This window comes from Emydura macquarii, unplaced genomic scaffold, assembly GCF_026122565.2.
Source record: "Emydura macquarii macquarii isolate MOO-44397 ecotype Brisbane River unplaced genomic scaffold, CSIRO-AGI_Emac_v2 contig_1353, whole genome shotgun sequence".
In the NCBI taxonomy this organism is placed as follows: Eukaryota; Metazoa; Chordata; order Testudines; family Chelidae; genus Emydura; species Emydura macquarii.
This window is the reverse complement of record NW_027131490.1, coordinates 890,490-914,974: the sequence shown is the minus strand read 5'-3', so window position 1 is coordinate 914,974 and position 24,485 is coordinate 890,490. Positions and strand designations below refer to the sequence as shown.

Here is a 24,485-nt window from a genome sequence, read left to right as displayed (position 1 = left end):
GAGGCATGAGGGTATGTATTGCGCTATAGGGTGGTATTAATGTGACCATCCCTTATTAGTATTGTTGTGTCCAAGAAGTGGATTTTTTGTGTGGACTGGTCCAGGTTGATGGTGTGGTGGATATTATTGAAATCCCGGTGGAATTCTTCGAGGGACTCTTTCCCATGGGTCCAGATGATGAAAATGTCATCAATGTAGTATAGGTAAAGAAGAAGTGCTTGCTGTTGTTCCACCAAAGTGATGTATGTTTGGAGTTCAGGGATAATAAATTTCTATGGCTCTTACTAATCTTTATTCGACTATATCTCAAATTTTCTATTCTATCTGGTAGTATTAGACTATACTGAAACAAGAGCCATACCATCTGATTCTACCAAGAACCCAAACTACAACTATTAAAATACTTTTCAGAAATAATCATAGGTGCATTGTTTGTTTTTGTTAATGGATCCTTATTTTGCTTTATTATGCTTTTTTCTTTTGTGCAAGGTCCCAAAATGAGGCTATTAGATATCTGTTTCCACAGTGATGCCAGATCTTGTTAAAATGTTAAAACAGACTGGTTTTAAGTTAACTGTTGTATATCTTGGGTATTAGATAGTTGGTTAATGAAATTCACCTGAATAGTGTCTTAAAAATAAGTCAAATGACTGGTGTTGTATACAACGTAGTGATATGTATTTAGTTTCATTCTTGGAACCCAAGATTCCTGACGCTCACTATTCTTCTGTTGTAAGCAAATATTTGTTAAAACCTTTGACAGTGTTTTCTCGTCATCTAGTGCTGGTCTACATAGAGAATTACAACCCCCTGTGTCTATCCGTTACTCTTTTAGCTCAGGTGGTGGAGGTCTGTGTGGTGGATCTGAAGGTTCCAACCCTGGTGATGACCCAAATGGGTGTCAATATGATGGAAATTGTTTTTTTTTTCAGTTTCCTTTTTATAAAATCTAGGAAATTACACCTGCAAACTACATTACAAGAACTTTATTGAGGTTCCAAAGTCAAGCTGTCAGAAATTAGGAAATGCCAGAATTGAGGCTGCCTTTGCAACCATACTTCAATACCTTTATGTGTTATGATACAGTCTTTAAATACATGATCACACAATATTTTCCCCCATAAGACTCCTGCCCCTTTCAGGGCACAGGATGGATATTGCTCACTTAGTGAGCAGCTGTTCAATATTTTTTATCCTCGTTCTTCAATGTGGAACCCCAGGCCTGATTTAATGTCCACTGTTCAAACCCTTCTCTGAAGCCAGAATTATTAATTTCCTCATGAGCATTTCTATGGCACTCACCCCTATAATATCTGCTTCACAAACATTAATTTATTTTTCACAGCACCCCTGTTAGATGAGTGGATTTTAAGACACAAAGACATTAAGATCAAACGTATCTACTAATTTTGAGTTCCCAATGTGATACACTCTAGGACCTGACACTGGAGTACATAGTATTATATAGCATTTAATATGTTCAAAGCACAGCTCACAACCATGCAGTTGTGAGTGCTTAGTGCTTCTGCAAATGGTCTCAAGTCAGTCACCCAGAAAAATGTGGTATAAGCGACTTGCCCAACCTCTCTTAGGAACTTTGCTGTAGAGGCCAGGATAGAATCCAGTTTTCCAGGGCAGTATTCAACTACCTAAACAATGAGTCTGTCCTTTCTCTTTCTGCCATCCTTGATCTCGTTCACTGCACTCCTTCTTTCTGCAATAAATAAAGCATGGGTCCTGGAGACAACAATCTCCTTTACTACACAACCCTGATTCATCCCCAGAGTAGGTCCATTCTGTCCACTGAAGGTGGGATAATGTTTTGGGGAGTGGGGTTGAGGAGGAGTGTGTGATCATGTGGTTAAAGATGGTGTCATAATGGATACACACAGTGGGGATGATTTAAGGTTGCACAGGTAGCCTTCATTCTGGTATTTCCTAACTTTTGAATGCTTGACTTTTAAACCTTGATGATGACATTTTAATATCCTGTGTGTGTGTGTGAGAGAGATACATATACATATACCATGTGCTTTGTTGACATTCTAAAACATCAATAATAAAGGGTATAAGAAAATGTGCATATATGTTTTCTTGGTGCTTTTTTATATCAATCCAAAATACATGAATGTCACTTAAAGTCTAGGTTTAAAAGATTTTAGGCTGAAATATGAAATGCATTGGCATAAATCTTAAAGGTTTGGAAACCTGATGAGAGGCAACTACAGAGACAAAAGCCAAGGATACCTTTTAAAAGGAGACAAGTTAGTAATAACTTTGTGGAGCAGAATTAATATAATCAAAGTGATTTCTGGACTACTGATCAATTATATTTCTCAAATTCTGGTGATGCATAAGTGTATCTTAATTTTATTTCATTCCATTAATATGGAAACAAATTTCTCATTCTCTACATGGCAGAAGTAACCCCTCTTCTCCAGCTGAAAATACTAAACTACACACAACTTAAAAATAAGGGAGTTACAAGTGCCTCATCTGACGGTATTCCAGCTACTAGCCTTTAGACTATTTGAAGTTATTTGGCGGCTAGAAGAGGATCAAATGACGTGGTGGGTCTAGTATGGGGGGAAACTCTAAATCTTGTTAAACTGCTAAGGGACTTCTTAAGTTTTCAGAAGGAAGGCTTGCTGTAAATTCCACAAACCTTGCGACAACTTGCATAAAGTAAACTTCAGATGAGTTATTCCAAAAAGCAAAGGTAAATCTAAGGAAACATGCAAGAGCATACTTTTGAAGCAGTAAATTGATTAAAGGTCAGACACTCTACTGGGAAAGGAAAATTGGAACTAAAATGGTTTCACAAGTCTAAAAGACCATATTTCAGACTGCTCTGCAGGACTGTCAAAAAGGTGAACTGCAACCATGAGAATAGTTTTGCTTTTACCCTTTGCTGATCTACTACAATGTCAAAAGGGCTTTGAAGATTTTTTTTCCCCTGTATTTTTTTTTAAATATGTTGTTTAACCTTTGAAGTATCAAGTGTTGAATTCCAGGTTTTTACTGGACTGTAGGACAGAAAAAGATGATCGGGATAGCAACACAATAGACTGAAACCTGAGTTGCAGCATTTCCAGACTTCAACTGCAGGTGAAAGGGATGTTGAATCTTTGAGAGAGTTGTGCTCCCTCCTGTTTTGTCATGAGTTAAGCAGGCTTGGACAAAAACCCCAAACATGCTCCTTTATTCTCATTCTGCCATAACCCTCCAATGTCAACATTCCCATCCTCTCTCAGTAAAGCTGCTGTTCAGTTTTCAGTCCTCTGTGATGTCATCATTATCCCTCTAATCCTCAAGCAAAAAGCAGAGGAATTTAGGACTGATATTTCTAATTCAAAAATAATCAGATAATGTTGTTTGATTCTTTTGAATAAACTTTTAAGGTTGTCTTCATACAATATAAAGAAGCAATAAAGGGCACGTGTTCTGGGAATTTTTTTGCTGTGTAATTTAACTTATAAGTCTTTCAACAGATGAAACCATGCAGAAATAATGGTTCTGTTCATTGAAAGGCGGAGTACACCAGAGCACAGCTATTTATAACTTTTAAATAACCTTACAAAACCACTTGCAAAGTTTAAACAACCACAGATCTAGAGTGTGTGGGCTCAGACAAAATTTGGTCTGGAAGGGGAACTGAGCTAGTGACTAGAAATGCCAAACAAAAGTAATGAAATGTAACATTGTATGTGACTGACTGTACTCCCCTTGAGAGGAAGAATGGTCTTGTGGGTAGGGCATAAATTTAACTGGGAGCCACAAGGCTTTCCCTTGAGTCACAGATTTGTTTCTGGTTTCTTGCCTGACTACGGGCCAACGTATTTGTGTGCCTCTTTTTTGAGAGCTGTGAATGATCAAAACTTCTGAAAATATGACCTCTTAGTTAGATGTCTAAATATGGGGCCTGACTTTACTAAATTTGTAAATTTTAGTCTTAAACTCTTATTTTCTATTATTCCCAGTTTACAGATGTAGAAATACATTACCCGGGTTTTATGAAACTAAACCGATTATAATACAGTATGATTCTTGGTTTGAATGCAAGTGCAAAGAATTCTCAATGCACCATCTAGATTTGCAGAATAGTACCTTTCCCCTGTGAAAAAGTTATATAAAGTACAGAAAGCAATTTGGCAGACTTATGAGGTATATTTTTTCATTTCTTCATTATGTATGATCTTATTCTGGTTTAGATATAGGGGAAGGACTATTTTCTAGGTTGTGTTTATACAGATTCATATAGCAATGACAGTCAGGATCATATAGACTCTCATAGACTTTAAGGTCAGAAGGGACCAGTATGATCATCTAGTCTGACCACCTGCACAACGCAGACCACAGAACCTCACCCATCCACTCCTGTAATAGACCCCTGACCTATGACTGAGTTATTAGTCCTCAAAACATGGTTTAAAGACTTTAAGGTATAGAGAATCCACCAGCAGCGAGCCGTGCCCCATGCTACAGAGGAAGGCAAAAAAAACCCAGAGCCTTTGCCAATCTGCATGTGGGCAAGACTCACCAGCCAGACACCCAAGAAAGAATTCTCTGTAATAAGTCAGAGCTCACCCCATCTAACATCCCTTCACAGGCTATTGGCATATCTACCTCCAGTAGTCAAAGATCAGTCAATTGCCAAATTAGGCTGTCCCCTCCATAATTTTATCAAGCTCCGTTTTGAAGCCAGCTAGGTTTTTTGCCCCCACTGCACCCTTGGAAGGCTACTCCAGAAATTCACTCCTCTGATAGCTAGAAACCAGCATCCAATTTCAAGTTTAAACTTTCTGATGGCCAGTTTATATTCATTAGTTCATATGTTCTAATGATTCCTGCTGCAGGAAAGTTACTGCTTACCACAGCAAATATGCTAGGTTCCCATTCTTATTTCATTGATAGCTCCCTTTCCCTAGAATCGTGAAGACATAATTGGGTTTTATTTTGTGATATTTTTGTTCTCTCTGTGTACCCTATATGCAGCTTTTGAGTTACTTTTAAAAAAGCTCTTGTCCAGGATCCCCCTTTTTTATTCTCCTCCAAAATGTATGCCCCAAAATACAAATATATCCTAGAGACTTTAAATTAAGAAACTCTGCTTTCTCTCTATATTTTAAATGTTCTTAAGCTTTTTCTTCCATTGCTCAGAAAGTCTAACATCCCGTTTAATCTTTGAACAATGAGCTTTCAATCTGTAAGGGTAAAACAATTATTATTCCAGAGAGAGACTACTTGATCTTTGCTGTCCGTGAATTCTGACTGGCGCTCGAATGGCCCTATTGTCCTCTCATACTGTGAAAATGAATTAATTTATCTTTCCAAGAGGGGTGCTCTCTTCCCTCCCTACACCTAGTTCAAACTTCCAGGAGTGAAGGAGAGAACAATACTACAATCTACACAGCCTGTAATTTCTGAACCTGGATTCTGCTGGATGTGTCACTCACCAAGCTTGATTTATACCAACTGCTGAATTCAGTACAGTTACTAGATAGTGTTGACTTACAGGAGTAAGGCATATGGTAGCTGATTTATAGTGTGTTATGTTACCCTTCTTATTCTAATGTGCAAAGTATGTTACTTACTCCCCAGTTGCTGCACCTTTCTAAAGATCCTCTTACCAAAATCTAGTTTTGCAAATTCTTATGCACATACTAACTTAATGCACAAGAGTACTTCTCTCTGCAGTAGGACTATTCAGTGTGTATGTAAGCATTTGGAGGATTAGGGCCTGAGTGGGTAAATGTTTGAAATGACTTCTTACATCATTTATTTGACTTGTAAATACCTTGCAGTTTTATATTAAATTAGTGTCTAGATGCCCCACCCACCCATACTGTAGTCCTACTTTGCTAGATGCTGTTCAGATAATGATAAGATAGTCCTTCTTCTAAAAAGTTTACAAATTTAATGTAAGATAAACTCAACAGGGGTTTTGTATATGGGGAAGGAAATAAAAATGTTCACTTTATAAGAAGGGGTCATTGAATCTAATGTGAAATGAAATACCATAAATAAATCCAAAAGTGTTTTGGTAAGGAACCTCTTGTGATATTCCTCACAGTGTTGTGAAGTCCCCAGCTTCTACAATACCTACCAGGAGAATCTTGTGAGGTGGTGAAAGCATAAGAACAAAAAAAGGAATCATGTCACTAAAGTGTCCTATAACTAAAAACAATGAAAGTATCATAGTAACACTTGCCAAGGAATGAGAGGCTGTACAGGCCATGTGTCTTGGCAGTGTTCTAGTCATAGTTATTTCCCTCTATCTATTGATTGGTAGTACTTATCTGGCCCCCAATAATTCACTAGTTGAGTACCACACCATCTTTAATGTGTTTATGCCCACAACCCCCCTGTGAGGTAGGGGAATGCGATTATCCCCATTTTACAGCTGGAGAACTGAGGGAGAACCAGGAGTTGGGTGCCTAAATGCCTTTGAGGACCTGAGCTTAAGTGACCTGTCCAAAGTTGCATAGGAAGTCTGTGGTGGAGAAGGGAATTGAATCATGTGCCTTTCGGATTCCTTTTGAGGGGCTTCATATTTGCAGCTTCTGTGGTTGCCTTTGGTAATATGGTCCATATTAATTAGAGTGCCCAAATTTATGGGAAGGGGGAAAAGTAGTTATATGCAAAAGAGGTAGGGTGGGGGGCAAGAAAAAAATCATCTTTTTTTCCCCCTTAATCCTTCCCCTTCCCCCCCGACCTCACCCTCTTTTTTTAAATTAGCAATTGTAAGAAATGTGGGTAGCACAGTTACAGTCAGGACCCCAGGTTGTATCCTCTGAAATCATATTTTTCATACTTCCTGAGGTCACTCAATACCCATCTTCTACTTAGCAACCAGGATTGTGCACACTTCTTTAGGTGTGGTGCCTTTAGTATTTTGTTTAGCACTGCCTTCTTATGGGTTATTATAAACTAATAGTTCAAGCATCATTCAATTTGCTTAACAATAAAATAGTTAAGAAATGATAGCCTTTAGATTCCTGTTGTCTGTCTTTCCATGTGATTTAACCCACCATAGCCAATGTAGATCAAAACTAAATATTTGCTTTTTTCAGCCACAATGTTTTTTTTTGACTTTTATGTATTGGGCTTCTGTTAATTTCACCAGTGAAGTCCAACTTTAAGAATACTTCATTGCTATAAAATATGCTGTTAAGTCCATATTTCAAAGCGATAAAACTTCCATTCTGTTCCCATAGAACTGATCAGAGAGGATGAATTAGCCCTGGTGTAGACTCCATAGAGCTTTTGGTCTTCTGTAGAACAGACAGATCAGGTTCAAAGTAATTGATTTTAAAAGAAAATGGAAGGGAAAGACTGAAAGTGAAGACAAATAAATGCAATCGTAGCATAGAATAAAAGTAGGGAAAGAAGTAGAGAAGTTAAAAAGGGAGAGAGGGAAATGGCTAAATCTGAATGATGAAACACTCCCATTGGAAAGAGTTTGGGTTTTTTAAGGGCATCTAGTGAACACAAGAATAGTCATACTGGGTTGTCAGACCAATAGTCCATCTATCTCAGCATCCTGCCTTCCGACAGTGACCAATGCCTGGTGCTTCAGAGGGAATAAATAGAACAGGTAATCATCAAGTGATCCATCTCAAAGGCCATTCCTAGCCTGTGGCAAACAGCAATCCTTGATGGATCTTGTTATACTGGTAAAAGAAAAGACCTGCGGAATCTTGTTCAGGAACAAGGCAATGCGCTTCATTTATTGTAAATACAAGAATCTTAAGGAGCTATGGTATTCACACACCCCATTCACACCCACAAGTTCTGCAGCTGGTATGATATAGTTACCAGTCCTGTCCGTTGCTCGAGTCAGCCTAGTGGCCAGCCAGGTTGAGCGTGAGGGGGGAGCCAGGCCTCTGTCAGTCATGATCCGATGCTCCATGATGATTGCAGAATGAATCCTAAGTACCCATGTTCTCACCCCTTGTTTTATAGTGGTTAGTCCCCATACAATCCTATGAGTCTTGCTGTGTAACTCAGCCTCCCGATTCGGTACAGTAGTTAATCACGAGTCAATGGCAAGCATGACCTCTCCTCTTCTTATTTCACACTTTGTTCCGTCCTCAGGGTGGATTCTCCCATGCTTTAGGGTTGTTTCTATGCAGTCTTCGGCCTTCAGGGTCAGGATGATAGTTGCAGCTGGCATCTTTACTCCCCTCTTTGTTGTCTGAATGGTTTGGGCTGGCGCCTCTCTTCTAACCTATTCACACCCTACACACGTATTCCTCACTTATACCCAGAAAGCACTTAATCAAAGTGTTTTTAGGTTCAATAGTACAAGGTTTAGAAAAACAGCAGAGTGGCAGAAAAACAACAAAATAGAATTCATTTATGCTAAGCAGTAAAGAACTTAATTAAACAATATTATTCCTTATATATAGAAGGAATTATAACAATTAAACAAGAAATCTATCTACATTAATTTACTTATGCAATTAAACAGGAAATCTGCATCTGATTTACTTATACATCTCTATGGCTCACAACCTATCTTCCATGAACTTATCTAGTTCTTTTTTAACCCTGTTATGGTCTTGGCCTTCACAACATACTCTGGCAAGGAGTTCCATAGGTTGACTGTGTGTCGTATGAAGAAATACTTCCTTTTGTTCGTTTTAAATCTACTGCCTATTAATTTCATTTGGTGACTCCTAGTTCTTGTGGAGAAAGTAAATAATTCCTTCCCATATCACATCATTCATGATTTTATAGAGCTCTTTCATATCCCCCCTTAGTTGTCTCTTTGCCAAGCTGAAAAGTCCGTCTTATTAATCTTTCCTCATATGAAAGCTTTTCCATGCCCCTAATCATTTTAGTTGCCTTTTTCTGTACCTTCCCAATAGTGAAATTCTTAGTTTAAGTACTAATTGCCACAACAACTTTTGATCGCTTCAGTCCTGTTTTTGATGTACTTGAAAGTTAACTTAAAAAAAAATTAAACAGACTAACTTTATGTAGTTTTTTCGTGTGTCAGTGTTGCAGGAAAACAAACAGGTTTTTCCTATAATCAATCAATCAACTTTAATTGAAACCGACTCAGTGCTCCGTACTGTTTCAGGCTCTGTTTTAAAATGAAGATTATGAACTTTTGGGGGTAGGGACTCCTTGTTACTATATGTCTGTACAGCAGGGCCCCCACATGGGGGGGGAAGGGTACACATTACCGGGGCCCGGAGGCCCTGGGGGGCCCGGCCCAAGCTGCAACCCCCATTACCATGAGGAAAAAAATTTTCATGGCTCATGAGATTGTATGTATGGGATGAGGGATTGTGGTATGTATGTGGGAGGGGGCCTGTTACAAGTTTGTACTGAGCCCAACTAAATATGCTTGGCCCCTGCTGTACAGTGCCAAACCTTTTGTTCCCTACTGTGATACGATTATTACTTAACATTTATGATACAAACTTATGTTTACACTTTCTATGAGTTTTCACTTTATTGCTCAATTTTGTGTTTAAATGTGGACGCAAGCTTATGTTCAGCATCTCTGACAAGGCCACGGGTACTACTACTAAGTATTTAGATAGTGTTTTTCATCCACAAGTCATTTAAAAGGCAAGCATTATTGTCCCCAGTTTATAGTTTGGGAAACTGAGGCACAGAGAGGTGAAATGACTTGCCCAAATTCAGTCAACAGATCAGCAAAACCAGACAAGTGTTCAAGAACTAGAATTTTATAAACTTTGCAAAAGCATTCTGTTATAAACATGGTGCTTTGATACTACATGTAAGGATATACATAGTTGCAGTGTAGAAACAGAGTTTAGCAAAACTGAATTATGATTTAATCCATAATTTGCAGTAGTCTGAATCATGTTTTAATACAGAGACTTGACTTAGACCACTTTACCTCCCATTCAATTGCATAGAAGAATTACTCTGCCACTTGTGGTCAAATAATATCTGTCTTGGAACTAAAGGAATTCTTTACTTGAAAAAGTAACATTAGGAGAACGTTCTTAGCCATCTCTCAGTGCGATCGAGAAGAGCTTGCATGTTGCAAATATTCAGTGGATTGTGTTTTGGAAACAACTGATTTAATAATTTTGCATCTTCTTCTGATTATTGAAAAATGAAACCTTAATCTTTTTCCTTTTTTTCCACCTAGGATTTTAAGACTGGGTTTGGTATCACTATAATCCCTATGAATGTGGCAAATGTAAAACAAGTGGACCGGACAGCAAAACAGTCTTTTGAAATAATCACTCCCTATAAAAGCTTTAGGTAAGAGCTGTTAACAGTTTTATGTATAAACATTTTCAGCGCTGATAGTAAATTACAGAAATGTTTGCTTCACATTAAAATGAATTTATTTTTGGTAAAAATTGCAATAATTTAAATCTGATTACTCAATGTTTTTGTATGGTTGTAAGATTTTATTTCTTTTGCTGTCTTGCTCATCTGTTACCTCCCTGTCCAAGTACAGTATCTACCAGACATCCTAGGCCGTACAAATTCTTATTTTTATAATGTAAGGATAAATTAAATTTGTGTGTGGTTTCATTCTAAGCAAAGGTAAAAGAAAAGCAGAAGTCACTGTAAAGTCTTTCTTTAAAATGAATGAATGACTGAATAAATAAGGTAAAAGAGGTACTGAAGATAGTACTTTTTCCATCTAATATTTAAGAATTTATTCTAAAAAGGGATCATATCATGCCATCCATTTTAAGAACTTCCCATTCAAGCTAATAGCAAGTTCATTATGACCCATGGTGAGTGCTATTGGAAATAAAAGCATGAATACTAATAAAGATATACAAACCTTTTTATGGAGTACCATAGTAAACAATTGTACTTTAAATGAAGCTGCAGTAATATAGGAAAAAGATTGTGCCTTTTCCTATTCCTCTCTTGGGATTTCTGGATCTTAACCTTGGGACCGGAGACTGAAAGGCAACCATAATTTTCAGTTTCATTGGTCCCCTGTCTGATTCACATTTCTAGCAGCATAAAACTACAGGTAGATTGGTCATGATCAGCGACTTGAGTCTGTGGCGAACTGGGTTGGATAGTGAGTATTTTACTTACACTAAATCAACAACATTATGTGGTCTGCATAAAGGAATATCTTATTTAGAGCTGTTACCTATGGGATAGTCTATACTGCGTAGTAAATACTCATAACTCCTTTTGGCTATGCCCTCCAGAGTGAATTGTGATACTGTTGCTTTAAGCTCAAGTTTTAAATCTGATTTATACTGAGTAAAAAGATTGAAAGTACTCGGAAATGTAAGTTGAGTGTGTCAAAAACGACTATGGCTTTTAATTAATATAGCTTTTAAAGAAATGATACGTTGGAATTTTAAGGGACTTTTCATTAATCAACAAAATGAAAAAAATATATCTTGATATTTAAATCTGTGGGGAAGTCAGATTTTTGAATGGCAATTTCATCTGTAAATTAAATGTACAAGAAGAACTATAGACCCTGTTTAATTGGGCTTTAAAATAAAGATCAATAATGCAGAAAAGTCAATTGTTTCAGCTTTACAGCAGAGTCGGAAAGAGAGAAACAAGAGTGGATTGAAGCATTGCAGCAATCGATAGCAGAAACTCTCTCTGATTACGAAGTAGCTGAAAAGATCTGGTTCAATGAGTCAAACCGGAGCTGTGCTGATTGTAAAGCTACAGATCCCGACTGGGCATCCATCAATCTCTGTGTTGTCATTTGTAAGAAGTGTGCAGGTAGAGTAATTAAAGCTAGGCCACGTTGGTTCTACAGGATGTCAGTTGTATACCTGTGCATGTCTTTGCACTGTTTTTGTTTTGCTTACAATGCCATTTGTAACATCTCCTTGTAAAAGTTTTGAGAAGCAGAAATTAATGGAAGTCTGTTATATTTTTAAATCAAAGTAGAGATATATTTCATTATTCTAAACCACTTTCATGTATGAATGTGTCCAATCCTCTAAGGTACTAAGTGCCCTTGAAATGAATAATTCATTGCAGTCAATGGATGTTAAGGCTCTTTAGTGCCTCTGGAAACACTGGGTACTTTACAGAACTGGGCTCTGAATTAAGACATAGGAGTTGCTATACTTGGTCTTACCATGGTCCATCCTGCCTACTATCCTGTCTCTGCAGTGGCCTGTACTATAGCTTTAGTGCGAGTGTATAGGACAGGACAATTTTGGAGTGATTCACCCATCTTTCACTCCTGGCTTGTGGTAGCCAGAGGTTTAGGGTCACCTCAAGCACAAGATTGTGTCCCTGACCATCTTATCTAATAGCCATTGATGCACCTATTCTCCATGAACTTATTCAGTTCTTTTTTGAACCCAGTTATACTTTTGGCCACCACAACATCCCATGGCAATGCATTTCACAGGTTAGTTGTGTGAAAACATACTTCCTCTTTTTTTGTATTAAACCAGCTGCCTATTCATTTAATCAGGTAACCCTCTAGTTTTTGTATTGTGTGAAAGGGTAAATAACATTACTCTTCATTTTTTCCACACCATTCATGACTTTACAGACATCCATCATATCCCCCCCCTTAATCATCTTTTTTCTAAGATGAAAAGCCCTAATCATTTTAATCTCTCCTCGTATGAAAGCGCGATGCAGTGACCAGAATTGGACAATATTCACGATGTAGGTGCACCATGGATTTATAGAGTGACATTATGGTATTTTCTGTCTTATTTTCTATCCCTTTCCTAATAGTCCCAACATACTGTTAACCTTTTTGACTGCTGCTGCTCATTGAGCAGAAGTTTTCAGAGAACTATCCATAGTGACTCCAATATTTTACTTGGGCGGTAACAGCTAATTTAGAACCCATCATTGTATATGTGTAGTTGGGATTATTTTTTCCTTTGACCTTGTCAAAGGCTTTCTGAAAATCCATGTATATTATATCAACTGGATCACCTTTATCCACATGGTTTTTGACTCCCTCAAAGAATTCTAAATTCCATAGAATTTCAAAAAACCGTATTGACTCTTCCTCAACAAATCATGTTTATCTATTCCAGTCGTCTGGTACAGAGGTTGATTTCGGTGTTAATTTACATACTACAGTTAGTAGTTCTGCAATTTCTTATTTAAGTTCCTTCAGAACTTTTGGGTGAATACTATCTACCTTACCTTAATTTGTTCTATAACCTCCTTTCTTGACATATCAAGTTGGGACAGAACTTCAGAGTTGTTACCCAAAAAGAAGAGCTCTGATACATGTATTTCCCCGTCCTCTGTAGTGAAGACTGATGCAAAGTTTCTCTACAATGGCCTTATCTTCCTTGATTGCTCCTTTAACAAAACCTTACGAGTGTCAAAGTAAACATTTCAGAAATTATTTTTGTAACTTCAGTACATATTTTATAGTTAGCTAGAAAATCTTTTTGAGATGTTAGTAGAAACCTACTTTAAAATGTCAGGTAAAATAGGATTTTTATATTTGCAGTAAATTTGGATGGGGGGGAAGGGAATCAAAATTCCAAGTAGTTTAAAAAAACAAATGTTCCCTTTATCAGGAAAAAAATATTAGTTGATCTTTTTAAATATTTAAAGATTTAAAGAATTTTGTATAAATGTAAACAGTATTTACATAACATGGAAAAGACATTATTCCAGTTCCAAAGAATTTATAATCTCTTCGTGTTTTAGGGTCCTGCATTAGTATATTCTGAATTGCACAGTATTGTAATTATCTAAACGTTTCAAACTTCTTGAATATGACCAGTCTTTGTTAAAAACAATCAACATAACATCTACAGTCTTTAATAAAGTTATGTTTTTGTTACTTTTTAACACAAAAAGCTCAATTGAAATAAGTTAATTGAAAATATTATTCATTTTTATTCAGGGCAACACAGATCTTTAGGACCCAGAGATTCAAAGGTCCGAAGCCTAAAAATGGATGCCAGCATTTGGAGCAATGAACTGATTGAGGTAGGTTATGTGATAATTTAACTTCTTGAGCTACTGTGGAAAACGTTAGACCTATATGATTTTGGTACAAAAGTTGCTTCCTTATTTGTGCTTAAAGACCCAGCTCATTAAAATCAATTAAAAGTCCTGTTCTTGCATAATGTATTTTACTCTTTAACAGAATTGCCAAGTATTCAAATAATTAAATGTTATCCTGAGATTAGCGATAAAATTATAAATTGGCAATACTGCTTTAAATACTTCTTAATGTTGCTTAAATGATTTTGAGAATTTAGATACAAAAAATCTAGGTATGCAAATCCAGACTGTGGCAGGTCTTTACAGTGAAATGCAAGGTTGTGTGGACAGTAGTAACCTTTTTTTCCCACCACATGCACCTTCTTATCCCCACACTGAGAATTTAGTACAGTTGCAGTCCACTTTTCAGAATACAGTGTATTATCCAGCAATGACTGCTCCCTGCTAACATTCCCTGGATGCAATCCAGCCAGTGAGGGAGCATTGCTTTGCTATGACTTCATTGTAAATGTGCTTTATTGGCCCTTAATCTAGCCCTAACTTGGACTCCTCTGTAATACACACCTGTAGGAAAAACACAGTTCTGTTCAAGGAAAGGAGTGAGTGAAATTTTAAAGCTGCCAAGTTATATCTATGCTCTCTAGAATAATCTTCCTGAGACTCTCCTGCAGTCGTGGCCCTTAAAATATTAGTTTGTTTTGAGACATATCGGGCAATATTCCCCCTTTTTACTCCCAGGGAATATTTCTCCAACAATGAAACCTTTTGAAAATGGAAGACATTTTTTAAGACATGTCTGTTCTCTACAGTGAGCACCCTCTTCCTCATCTTAAATCTTCCTTTTGCTCTGGAAGTTGATTGGTTACTTTGAAAGGTAAAAGTTGGTGTTTACTTCAAAGTTTGTAAGGTGGATTGGGCTGGTACACTATGCTTTGGTTGCTATTTGCCTATCCTCTGTTAACCTTTCTACAGATCTTGCCCAGTTCCTTTTGAAATACTGTATCTGAGTAGCATTGTAAAGCCTCAGTTGTTGTTGGTGATTAATCATGGACACAGAATTCTGGACTCTTTCATTATTCATCCACCATCTAACAGGACAGCATAAGCAATGATTAAGTTGAGGCTTCCATTGTTTTCCCCCTGAATCAACTCCATTATCTCTAATCATCTTTCACTTTAGCAGATGAAAACATTTTACAGTTTACCTTACCTTTTCTTTTTCTTTGGCAGCTTTTTATAGTCATTGGAAATAAAAGGGCAAACAGTTTTTGGGCAGGAAAACTTCAACCAGAGGACGAATTGCATATGGACTCCCCTCTAGAAAAAAGGATAATGTTTATTACACAAAAATACAAAGAAGGAAGATTCAGGAAAACTCCTTTGGCCTACAAAACCAAAGAAGAGTTAAATAAGGTAATATTGTGGTAAACAAAGTCTTGCCTTCATCACCTGTGAGTGTGGGAGTGTAGTTAGAAATCTAATCTCCTAATCCCTCTACCTAAGGGGGGGAGGGGTGTGTGTGTGTGTGTGTGTGTGTGTGTGTGTGTGTGTGTGTGTGTGTGTGTGTGTGTGTGTGTGTGTGTGTGTGTGTGTGTGAACCATACCCAATATCTGTCATTATTGACTCTAATAGCTCATATGTAGCTTGCACAATAGCACTATTACATGGTTATGTTAACTAGGAGGTTGTCTCTTTCCAGTTTAAAATTTTTATTTTTATATATATATATAAATTATATAAAAATAAATTTTTTAAACTGGAAAGAGACAACCTCCTGGTTAACATTCTGCCACTAATACTGTTATTGTCGAAGGCTACATGTGAACTATAAGAGTTAATAGTGACAGATACTTTTTATCTGTACAGGCTATTACATTATCAGTATGTAGCTCTTTCCTTCCTAAAGTAGTAAGAAACTTTCATCATAAAAGGCCCCAAATTCTAATTCTATAGCGTTTAGTGATCAATGGTTGATCTTCTGAAGGGTATGGCATTAACCTTTAGCACTGAATATATGCTGCCTCTACACACAAGTATCTTGAGAGACCTTTAATAAAAACTACCCAGTATGTTGTCTTAAATTAAGCCTGTTCACCTTGCATTTTTGGTGCAGGTCATGTTTTGTTTGGTTGCATGCAAGAGCGTATTTCAATCATACAGCACAATTACTTTAAATGACCTTGATATGTTTCCTACTTTTTGACCTTCTCAAGTATTTTCAGTATGCACAGTGTCTATTAACAGTTCTTGAAACTTAGCTTCATGATATTTTTGTTGCTGCCTTTTCAATCAGTTTCTTTGAGTTTGTAAAAGATGATGGTATCTCATGTTAATATGCCTATTCACAACCATAAATTAAATCATGGATCTCTAATTTTCAAGTATATACTTGACAGATTGAAATTCCCACTTCAGTGGTTTGTTTCTTTTACTACAGCTGATGTAGTATGTAATGCATCTGATATGTAACATCATTTTACTACATTAGATCATGGACTGTTATCAAGTGTGAAAGTAACTCGTGCACACTCTCTTATATGGTAAATTGTACCCCATTAGAAATGAAGCAAGCTGGAAAAATATAATGAGAAATCTAGAGTTCTCAGTATTCCTTTTTAAACAAATAGATTATTAGATGGCAAACTTAAAATTCACTTTTAATTTATATATAGTTTTCATGATACCAGTATTCTGTTTTATAAAAGAGACCTATGCTTTCCGTTGATGATTTGAGTGCATAGCCACATGTGCTGGAGTCTGTGCATAGGGTAGAAGTGCTGTGGTTGGTTAAATACACAGAGATTGGACAGATTGTATATTTGATGACTTCTGGTAAGCTTGGAAAATGTGTATGCACACACAGTATTCAATGAAGTGGGGCCAAGGATGGGGCAGGGGGGGCGACCATGGGTGGAGTTTAGAAAATAAGAGTTATCAAAAAACGATTTTGCTCCCAACTGGAAAGAGGACCCCACTTACTGAAAGGAGAATTTGTCATTTCATTAACAAAATGGCTATATTTCATAGTCTCATAGCCATGAGAATTTGAAAGAAATGTATGTTCATTTAATTCAAAGACAGTTTTCAAGAGCATCCAGCCCATACTCAGTGTAACCTCACTGTTTGCCTTTTGCTTGACTAAGTTCTATCACAAACCCTCTGATTTCACCACAAACCCCTCCCCCCTCCAAAAAAACCAAAAACAAAACTGATTCCTTCATGTGGAGAGGTATGAATTTCACCCAAAGATGCTGGTTAAAATAGAAAATTATACTTTCATTGTGTAACTTGTCTGTAATAATCATGTAATAAATCTGAGGTTATATGGTAACTGAACAATAGAAAAATGTTGTATTTAGTTATTTATGTTGTATAAGATTGATTTTTTTCTAACATCTGAGGTCTATAATTTGTGTGTGTCAATCATTTAAATACTGGGTAACATCAGATGTAATTATCAAGTGCTCTCCAGGGACATGAAATTATTTTTTAAATAGATGGCCATTGCCAAGTAATTATAGAATCATAAAAGTGTAGGACTGCGCTATTGGAAAATACATGCCTTGTAAAATAGAGTGGTCGTATAATCTCTTTTAAATTGATCTTAATCTTTAATCAGAAAAATATAAAATATATATCGAGAGTAATTTTATTTATAGTTTAGTCTTTTTGTGTCTGGGGAAGAGATTTGATCAAATGTCAGTTAAAAGTTCACCATATCAGTGTTCGGGGGAAAAAAAAAATCAGCTAGGTAATACTTAGTCCTGCTTCATTGTTAGGGACTGAACTCGATGACCTTTTGTGTGTGGTCCTTTCAAGTCCTGCATTTCTGTGATTCACTGTGTCATTTTCACTGTTTTACAGTAATGTAAAATTCTTTCATGTATACTAGATAAACCACATGTTGACTTATGCAACTGACACTAAATAGTTTAGTACTCTTGTTGCATTGAGCAGTTTCTGTCTTTCTCATTTCAGAGAAACCTGTTTGTTAAATAGTTCAAATAAATTAAATGCACACTAAATCATATAACTTGAACTGGTACAGATTGCAGAAATCATGTAACTTCTCTTGATTTAAAGATTTGGACCAATAATTTCAAAAGCGAGTAGTGCTTTTCGTAATCCAACTTGATACTTTAAAGGGTCCTCATTTTCAGGAAGTGCTGAGTACCCCCCCTTTTGAAAATCAGACCCCTTTTAAGGTATCTCAAGTTTGGTGCCCCAAAACTGAGGCACCCAAAATCATTAGTCACTTTACCAACAAAGACACTATTTTCAAAAGGCAATCTGTTACTTTCACTATACTTTCTAATAACATAGAGTCTTAGGGCCAAATTATTTCCTTTCAGTCAACTTCACATACCAGGGACTTGACACCAAGAGCTTTCTGTAGAGGTTGAGATATAAGAGGAAGAAATTCTCTTGAGGCTATAGAGGAAGAGAATTAGTGGAATACTTTCTATATGCAGCATATTGCATTGACTTAAGCCAGCCAGCCTGGTGTAATAACATCACACAGCCATTTCTCTGCAGAAGAATTAGGATTCAGACCCCACTACATAGGTTAGAGGGATCTCTATATATTAGTCCCTCTCCTCCTTACTACTTTCCATATATGCAGGCTTAGTTCAGGGACACCAGAATTTGCACCCAAATAAAAAAATAATGCTTGCACCCATTAATTTTTTATTTTAAACTGATTTGTCATTTTCCCTCTACACGATCAGGCCCTGTGTGCTGCAGTAGTTAAACAAGATGTGTTGGAAACAATGACATTGCTATTTAGTGGAGCTGATGTTATGTGTGCCACTGGAGATCCTGTTTACAGTACTCCTTACTTACTAGCCAAGAAAGCAGGACAAAGACTACAAATGGAATTCCTCTACCATAATAAATTCTCAGGTATTATAGTTATATTATGCCCTCTTTTATGTCCTGAAAGATTTAAACTCTGTTTATGTAATGAGCAAATGGAGAAAAATCTAGAACATGGGTACTGGGTGGAAAAAATATGTCTTTGACAGATGCATTTGGCAGTGGTGTAGGGACACGGGGTGGTTGGAATTTAATTGCATTTTAGCAGAAATCAAATTTAACTGTGTGTTTTTGAAGCTACTTATTTTGCTAAAACAACATGCTTAACTCTCACTTAACCAAGAAAAAGCCATGTATAACTTGTATGCTTGTTGGCAGAAATCTAGAATCTTCATATAAATCACAAAGAGAACCTGGAGAGACAATATAATGATTGTAGGGCTTTTACTTAAATATCCATTTAATTTGTGAGATCTCAGGGTCAAAACTAATGCATTATATTCCACCCAGACACTAATCAGAAGCCCTCAGTAGTCTCTGGTGGCTGGTGTAATGCATGCTTTCACTTAATAAGAAGCAGCCATATTCCATTTTAAGGCAAGTTGTGAAATGATCTTAAGGCCCCAGAGAGAGCAGTTTGCAAGACTGTCATCTTGACTCTGTGTCTTTTCCCCGCAGTGCTCAAACTAGGATAGCTATGCAGCATTCCTGCATAGTACTGCCACAGGGCCCTTCACTTCTCAGAGTAAGGGGGAACTTGGAAAGCTGATGGTGACCGTCACAGTCTTGTTCTGCTCTGCTCCATTCTGCTCTTGGCTCAGAGCTTGCAGCAAAGGCATGATTGAGACTTCAGGAAACAAATCCTTTGTTCAAGTATATTAAATAAAGTTTAGTAAAGCAACTATTTTAATTTTTTTTTATAAAAACTTATGGTACTTTACATTTACCCTTGCTGGATTGCAGTAACATTGCAACTAATGTAAATATTTTAATTCATACTTCATACTTTTACCTAATATATGTAAGAAATAAAATAATAGAATATTAGGGTTGGCAGGGACCTCAGGAGGTCATCTAGTCCAACCGCCTGCTCAAAGCAGAACCAACCACTAAACCATCCCAGCCAGGGCTTTGTCAAGCTGGGCCTTAGAGGTTTTTAAGGATGGAGATTCTACTACCTCCCTAGGTAACCCATTCCAGTGCTTCACCACCTTTCTAGTGAAATTTTTTTCCCTAATATCCAACATAGACTCCCACATTGCAACTTGTGACCACTGCTCCTAGTTCTGTCGTCTTCCGCCACTGAGAACAGCCTAGCTCCATCCTCCCTGGAACCTCCCTTCAGGTAGTTGAAGGCTGCTATCAAATCCTCCCTTACTCTTCTCTTCTGAAGACTAAACAAGCCCAGCTCCCTCAATCTTTCCTCAAAATCATGTGCTCCACCCCCCTAATCATTTTTGTTGCCCTCCACTGGACTCTTTCTAATTTGTCCACATCCTTCCTGTAGTGGTGTTGAGAGGAACTGGACATAATACTCCAAATGTGGCCTCACCAATGCTGAATAGAGGGGAATAATCAATTCTCTTGATCTGCTGGCAATGCTCCTACTAATGCAGCCCAATATGCCATTAGCCTTCTTGACAAGGGTACACTGTTGACTCCATATCCAGCTTCTTGTCCTCTGTAACCCCCAGATCCTTTTCTGCAGAATTGCTGCTTAGCTAGTTGGCCCACAGTCTGTAGCAGTGCATAGGATTCTTCCGTCCTGAGTGCAGGACTCTGCACTTGTCCTTGTTGAACCTCATCAAATTTCTTTTGGCCCAATACTCCAATATGGCTAGGTCACTCTGTATCCTATTCCTACCCTCCAACATATCTACCACGCCCCTCAGCCTAGTGTCATTTGCAAACTTGCTGAGGGTGAAATCGATTCCATCATCCAGATCATTAATGAAGATGTTGAAAACTGGCCCTAGGAATGACCCCTATATCACTCCTGTTGTTACTGGCTGCCAATTAAAGATTGAGCTGTTGATCACTATCAACTACCTGTTGAGTAGTGATAAATGGGTAGTAAACTGCGGTTCTATATATTTCTGTAATTGAGTAAATAACTTGATTAAAGCAATATATAGGATAGAAGGAATATAATTTAAATCGTGCAGCAGCTGCATACCATCAGATGAAGACTCACACTATCAGTTATGTATTCAAGAAATGAGACGCAGGAGGGCAAATGGTTGTAAATATAAATAATAGAAATTCTGTGTTTTATTTTGTTCTCTTCATAGATTTCCCAAACTATGATACTCATTTTGAAGGTGGCTTCTCTCAAGATTCTTCACATTCTACTTTTCTTTGTGAATTTTTATACAAAGTTTCTTATAATGCTGCTAAGTTATCTACAGACAGAAAATTGAAAGAAGGTAAATATCTTTTCCTTTCTGTACTTGATTGATTCTGTACAATGGATGAATTCAGTGTCTTAGCTCCTAACATGGGTTTTTAAAAGTTCCATAAAGGCAAACTACATCTCTAAAAATGACATACGTGTTGAAAGAGGCAAAAGAAGTTAATATTCACTCAAAGAAAATCACAATAATGACAAATATCTTCGGTTAGTAGTTGATGGAGAAGAAAAGGAGAAAGAAAAATGAACTTCTGAAAAGTAAAAGTTGGGAAGAACATTTAGAGGAAAACTCCGGTGTCCCAGTCCCCAACCACTACATTTTTAATAGACTTCATGCAAAGGTTTTGCTAAAAGTTAGTCTTTTAGGTCCATAAAGGTGGGGCAGAAATGGCTGCTCATTAATAGTGTAATTGGTCCTGCATTTCAACAACCTCTGAGAAATCCTGAATTTCAGGCTTCCAGTTTTCTGAGTAAAATCACCAGTACATCAAAAGGCAAGAAAAGGAATAAAAAACAGCAAAGGTCCAAACCTCAGCATTCAGATTGCATCCAAATGTATCCAGTTGTGAATCCAATGTGATTACAGGCAGTTACGGAATGTTGCTTGAGCTGCTGCAGTTTCCCCTCTTGACCTCTAGAGGCCAATGTGCTGCGTACAATCTTTGTGGCTGTCACAGTACCAGGGCATCCCAATGCCCTCTGGGTATGAGCCCCATGCAGTTTCAGCACAGGAGACCATCTTCTCTCCAAGTTCTGCAGCATCAGCAGCCTTATCTCAGCCTGCCACAATACAGTGAGGGGGAGTTAATGGAGGTAGGAGCCCAAGGGAAATTTGCTCCCTAGGAGGCTAGAATTAGCGAGCTGGTAGCTGCTGGAGCTTTCCAGGAATTGGGGACTGAAGGAACTGGGGATGCCTCTGAAAAATAGGGTTACCAGATAGCAAATGTGAAAAATCGGGACTGGGGGTTGGGATAATAGGTGCCTATACAAGACAAAACTCTGAATGTCGGGACTGTCCCTATAAAATCAGGACATCTGGTCACCCTGTGGACCCAGGGATGCCGGCAGCTGGGATGCCAGTGGGGCTGAAGCTGTCTGGGTGGCTGCAGCCCCACTGGTACCTGGGATGCCCGTGGCTTGCCGGCATCCCTGTGCTCTGTGCACCTCCCCATCCCCCCATTGTCAATTGCAAGTATGACAAGCCCCTAAACTGCTCTAAGGGGACACAGTGTCTACACTGACACTGTCGCCCTACCTCTGCCGACAAAAGCCCTACACTGTTTATAAAGATGGTTTTATTTTGTCAACAAAAGAGTGGTTGTAGTAGGTACAGCAAGATTGGTTTGTTGACAAAAGTCACCTTTGGTCAACAAAACTTTCTAGTGCAGACCGGGTCTGAAAAAGTTTCCCAGATCTGAAGAAGAGCCTGTAAGCTTAAAAGCTTGTCTCTCTCACCTGCTTTTTCTCTATATCTTGGGACTGACATGGCTACATCATTTTATTTATGCATTTAAGATTGTATTTTCAATCTGTAGTTGCACATTGTGGAGTTTGCTGGAGAATTAAAAAACCAGGAGACAGACACAATTCCATGACTAATTCTTTAAACAAAATCAAATCAAATCAAATCATTGAGTTTATGAGGTTTATGACTTATTGTAAGTTTTTGAGTTGATCATAATGCAGTTTGAAAGCTTTATCAACAAATGTCAGGCATTTCCAATACTGAATGATATTGTGTTGCTTTTAATTCCAAAATGCAAATATCTATGCAGTGGTTGCTATTTTGGCCGAAACACCGGGGATTGAACCAGGGGCCTCCAAAGATGAAGAACTAATTCCCTATAGCAGGAGCTGTAAACAGACTCTTATCCTCTGAGGTTTGAACATGGTGGGAAACTGATAACATACACATTCAACAGTGGGTTACCACCAGCATTTTCAAGACGAACACTTTATGAATGATCTGTGAAGTATAGATCTGGATTCATCATTACCAGAACATTGTGGGTGTTTTGGATTTCTGTATGTGGATGGCACAGTGCTATCAGTTTTTTTTTTTCATGACACTTACATCACTTACACTGGCACAGTAACAAGGATATCTTTGAAATCTTAAAATCCTGTGGATCAGGAAATGGCAATTTAATCAAGAATGTTTAAAATATGCTTCTAGTGCAATGTATTTTAAAGTTTTATGGTGCATGTTTCCATTCTTAGAATTTTACAGAAGTTTTGCAACTTTTTAATTCACCCCATAATAAAAGTAGGAGTAAAAGCAATTAGGTCCTTTAACAAAATAAATCTCTTTACAAGGAGAGAGACTGTGAATATCACGCCAAAGTGTTCTGCAATGGCATCCACTACTGCCAGTGAGAGCTTTATAAAGAATAACTTTTTGTAGGAAGGTCATGCATTTAAAACCTTTTTGATTTTGTTGTTAAACTAAAAAGTGGGTTTTTTTAAACACCTATTTTCTGACCAGCATGAAAATTCTGAGATAGCTCTCTTCTTACTGAAAGTCTTGCTTTGCATTATTTTCACATATAATATAGTTACCCCATTAAGAAAGTAATAGCAAAATCTTGTTTTAGTGCTATGTGTGGATGTTTTGGATTTGCAAGATTATAGAAGTACACTTGAAATGTATCGAGAGATTCAGGATTTTCCAATAGTAATGATTACTGAAAATTCCCAAATGTTCCTCTCTATCAGATTTTTTTTCTCAGTTAAGCTTATATGTGTGTCAGTTCTGCCCTGTAGGAACATTCCTATTTTAGTGCCCATTAAATAGAATAGTTTGTGGTGTGGACATATATTCATTGTGAAGCACTTAAAACCCAGTCCTATGAGGTACTAAATATGCTCAACTCTCACCTGCAGATGATTTTTATACTGAGGTTATTCCTGTCTACATTTTTAGTGTTTCTCATTCATAGCTTGTCCTGGATAGGACCGCTGAGCCTAAGAATAACAAATACTTGCTTTACATATTCAAACCACTGTACAAACGTTAATTAAAACACAAAGCTATTGTATGGTCCCGATGTTTATGCCCAATGGAGAAAATTACCTGAGCGTAAACCCTCATTAGCCAATTGGATCACAGTTGTTGGCAGAGCCAGTTTATGAAATGGAAAAATCCAAGAACAGTTTTTTTTTTCTATAGTCTACGTGCAAAATTGCAGGGCTGAGAAGGTTCTGCACGTCCAGCAAATATGGCTTATCTCCTAGGACTTGATCCTGTGTGATACTAAATGCCCTTAACTCTCCCAGTGGAATTTAAGATGCATTCCTAACCTAAGATGTACCTAC

At 37.5% G+C, this 24,485-nt stretch overlaps 1 protein-coding gene across 1 annotated transcript in view; it reads left to right on the top strand.

The window, feature by feature from the left end:
• ARAP2 (ArfGAP with RhoGAP domain, ankyrin repeat and PH domain 2) overlaps positions 1 to 24,485 on the top strand; it is a 171,931-nt gene that overhangs the window by 60,818 nt on the left and 86,628 nt on the right. Inside the window, exons 10-15 of the mRNA XM_067551531.1 lie at positions 10,139 to 10,254; positions 11,516 to 11,715; positions 13,838 to 13,923; positions 15,172 to 15,354; positions 18,673 to 18,847; positions 21,052 to 21,186. Coding sequence (XP_067407632.1) covers positions 10,139 to 10,254; positions 11,516 to 11,715; positions 13,838 to 13,923; positions 15,172 to 15,354; positions 18,673 to 18,847; positions 21,052 to 21,186 — 895 coding nt within the window. The remainder of the gene's footprint in view (positions 1 to 10,138; positions 10,255 to 11,515; positions 11,716 to 13,837; positions 13,924 to 15,171; positions 15,355 to 18,672; positions 18,848 to 21,051; positions 21,187 to 24,485) is intronic.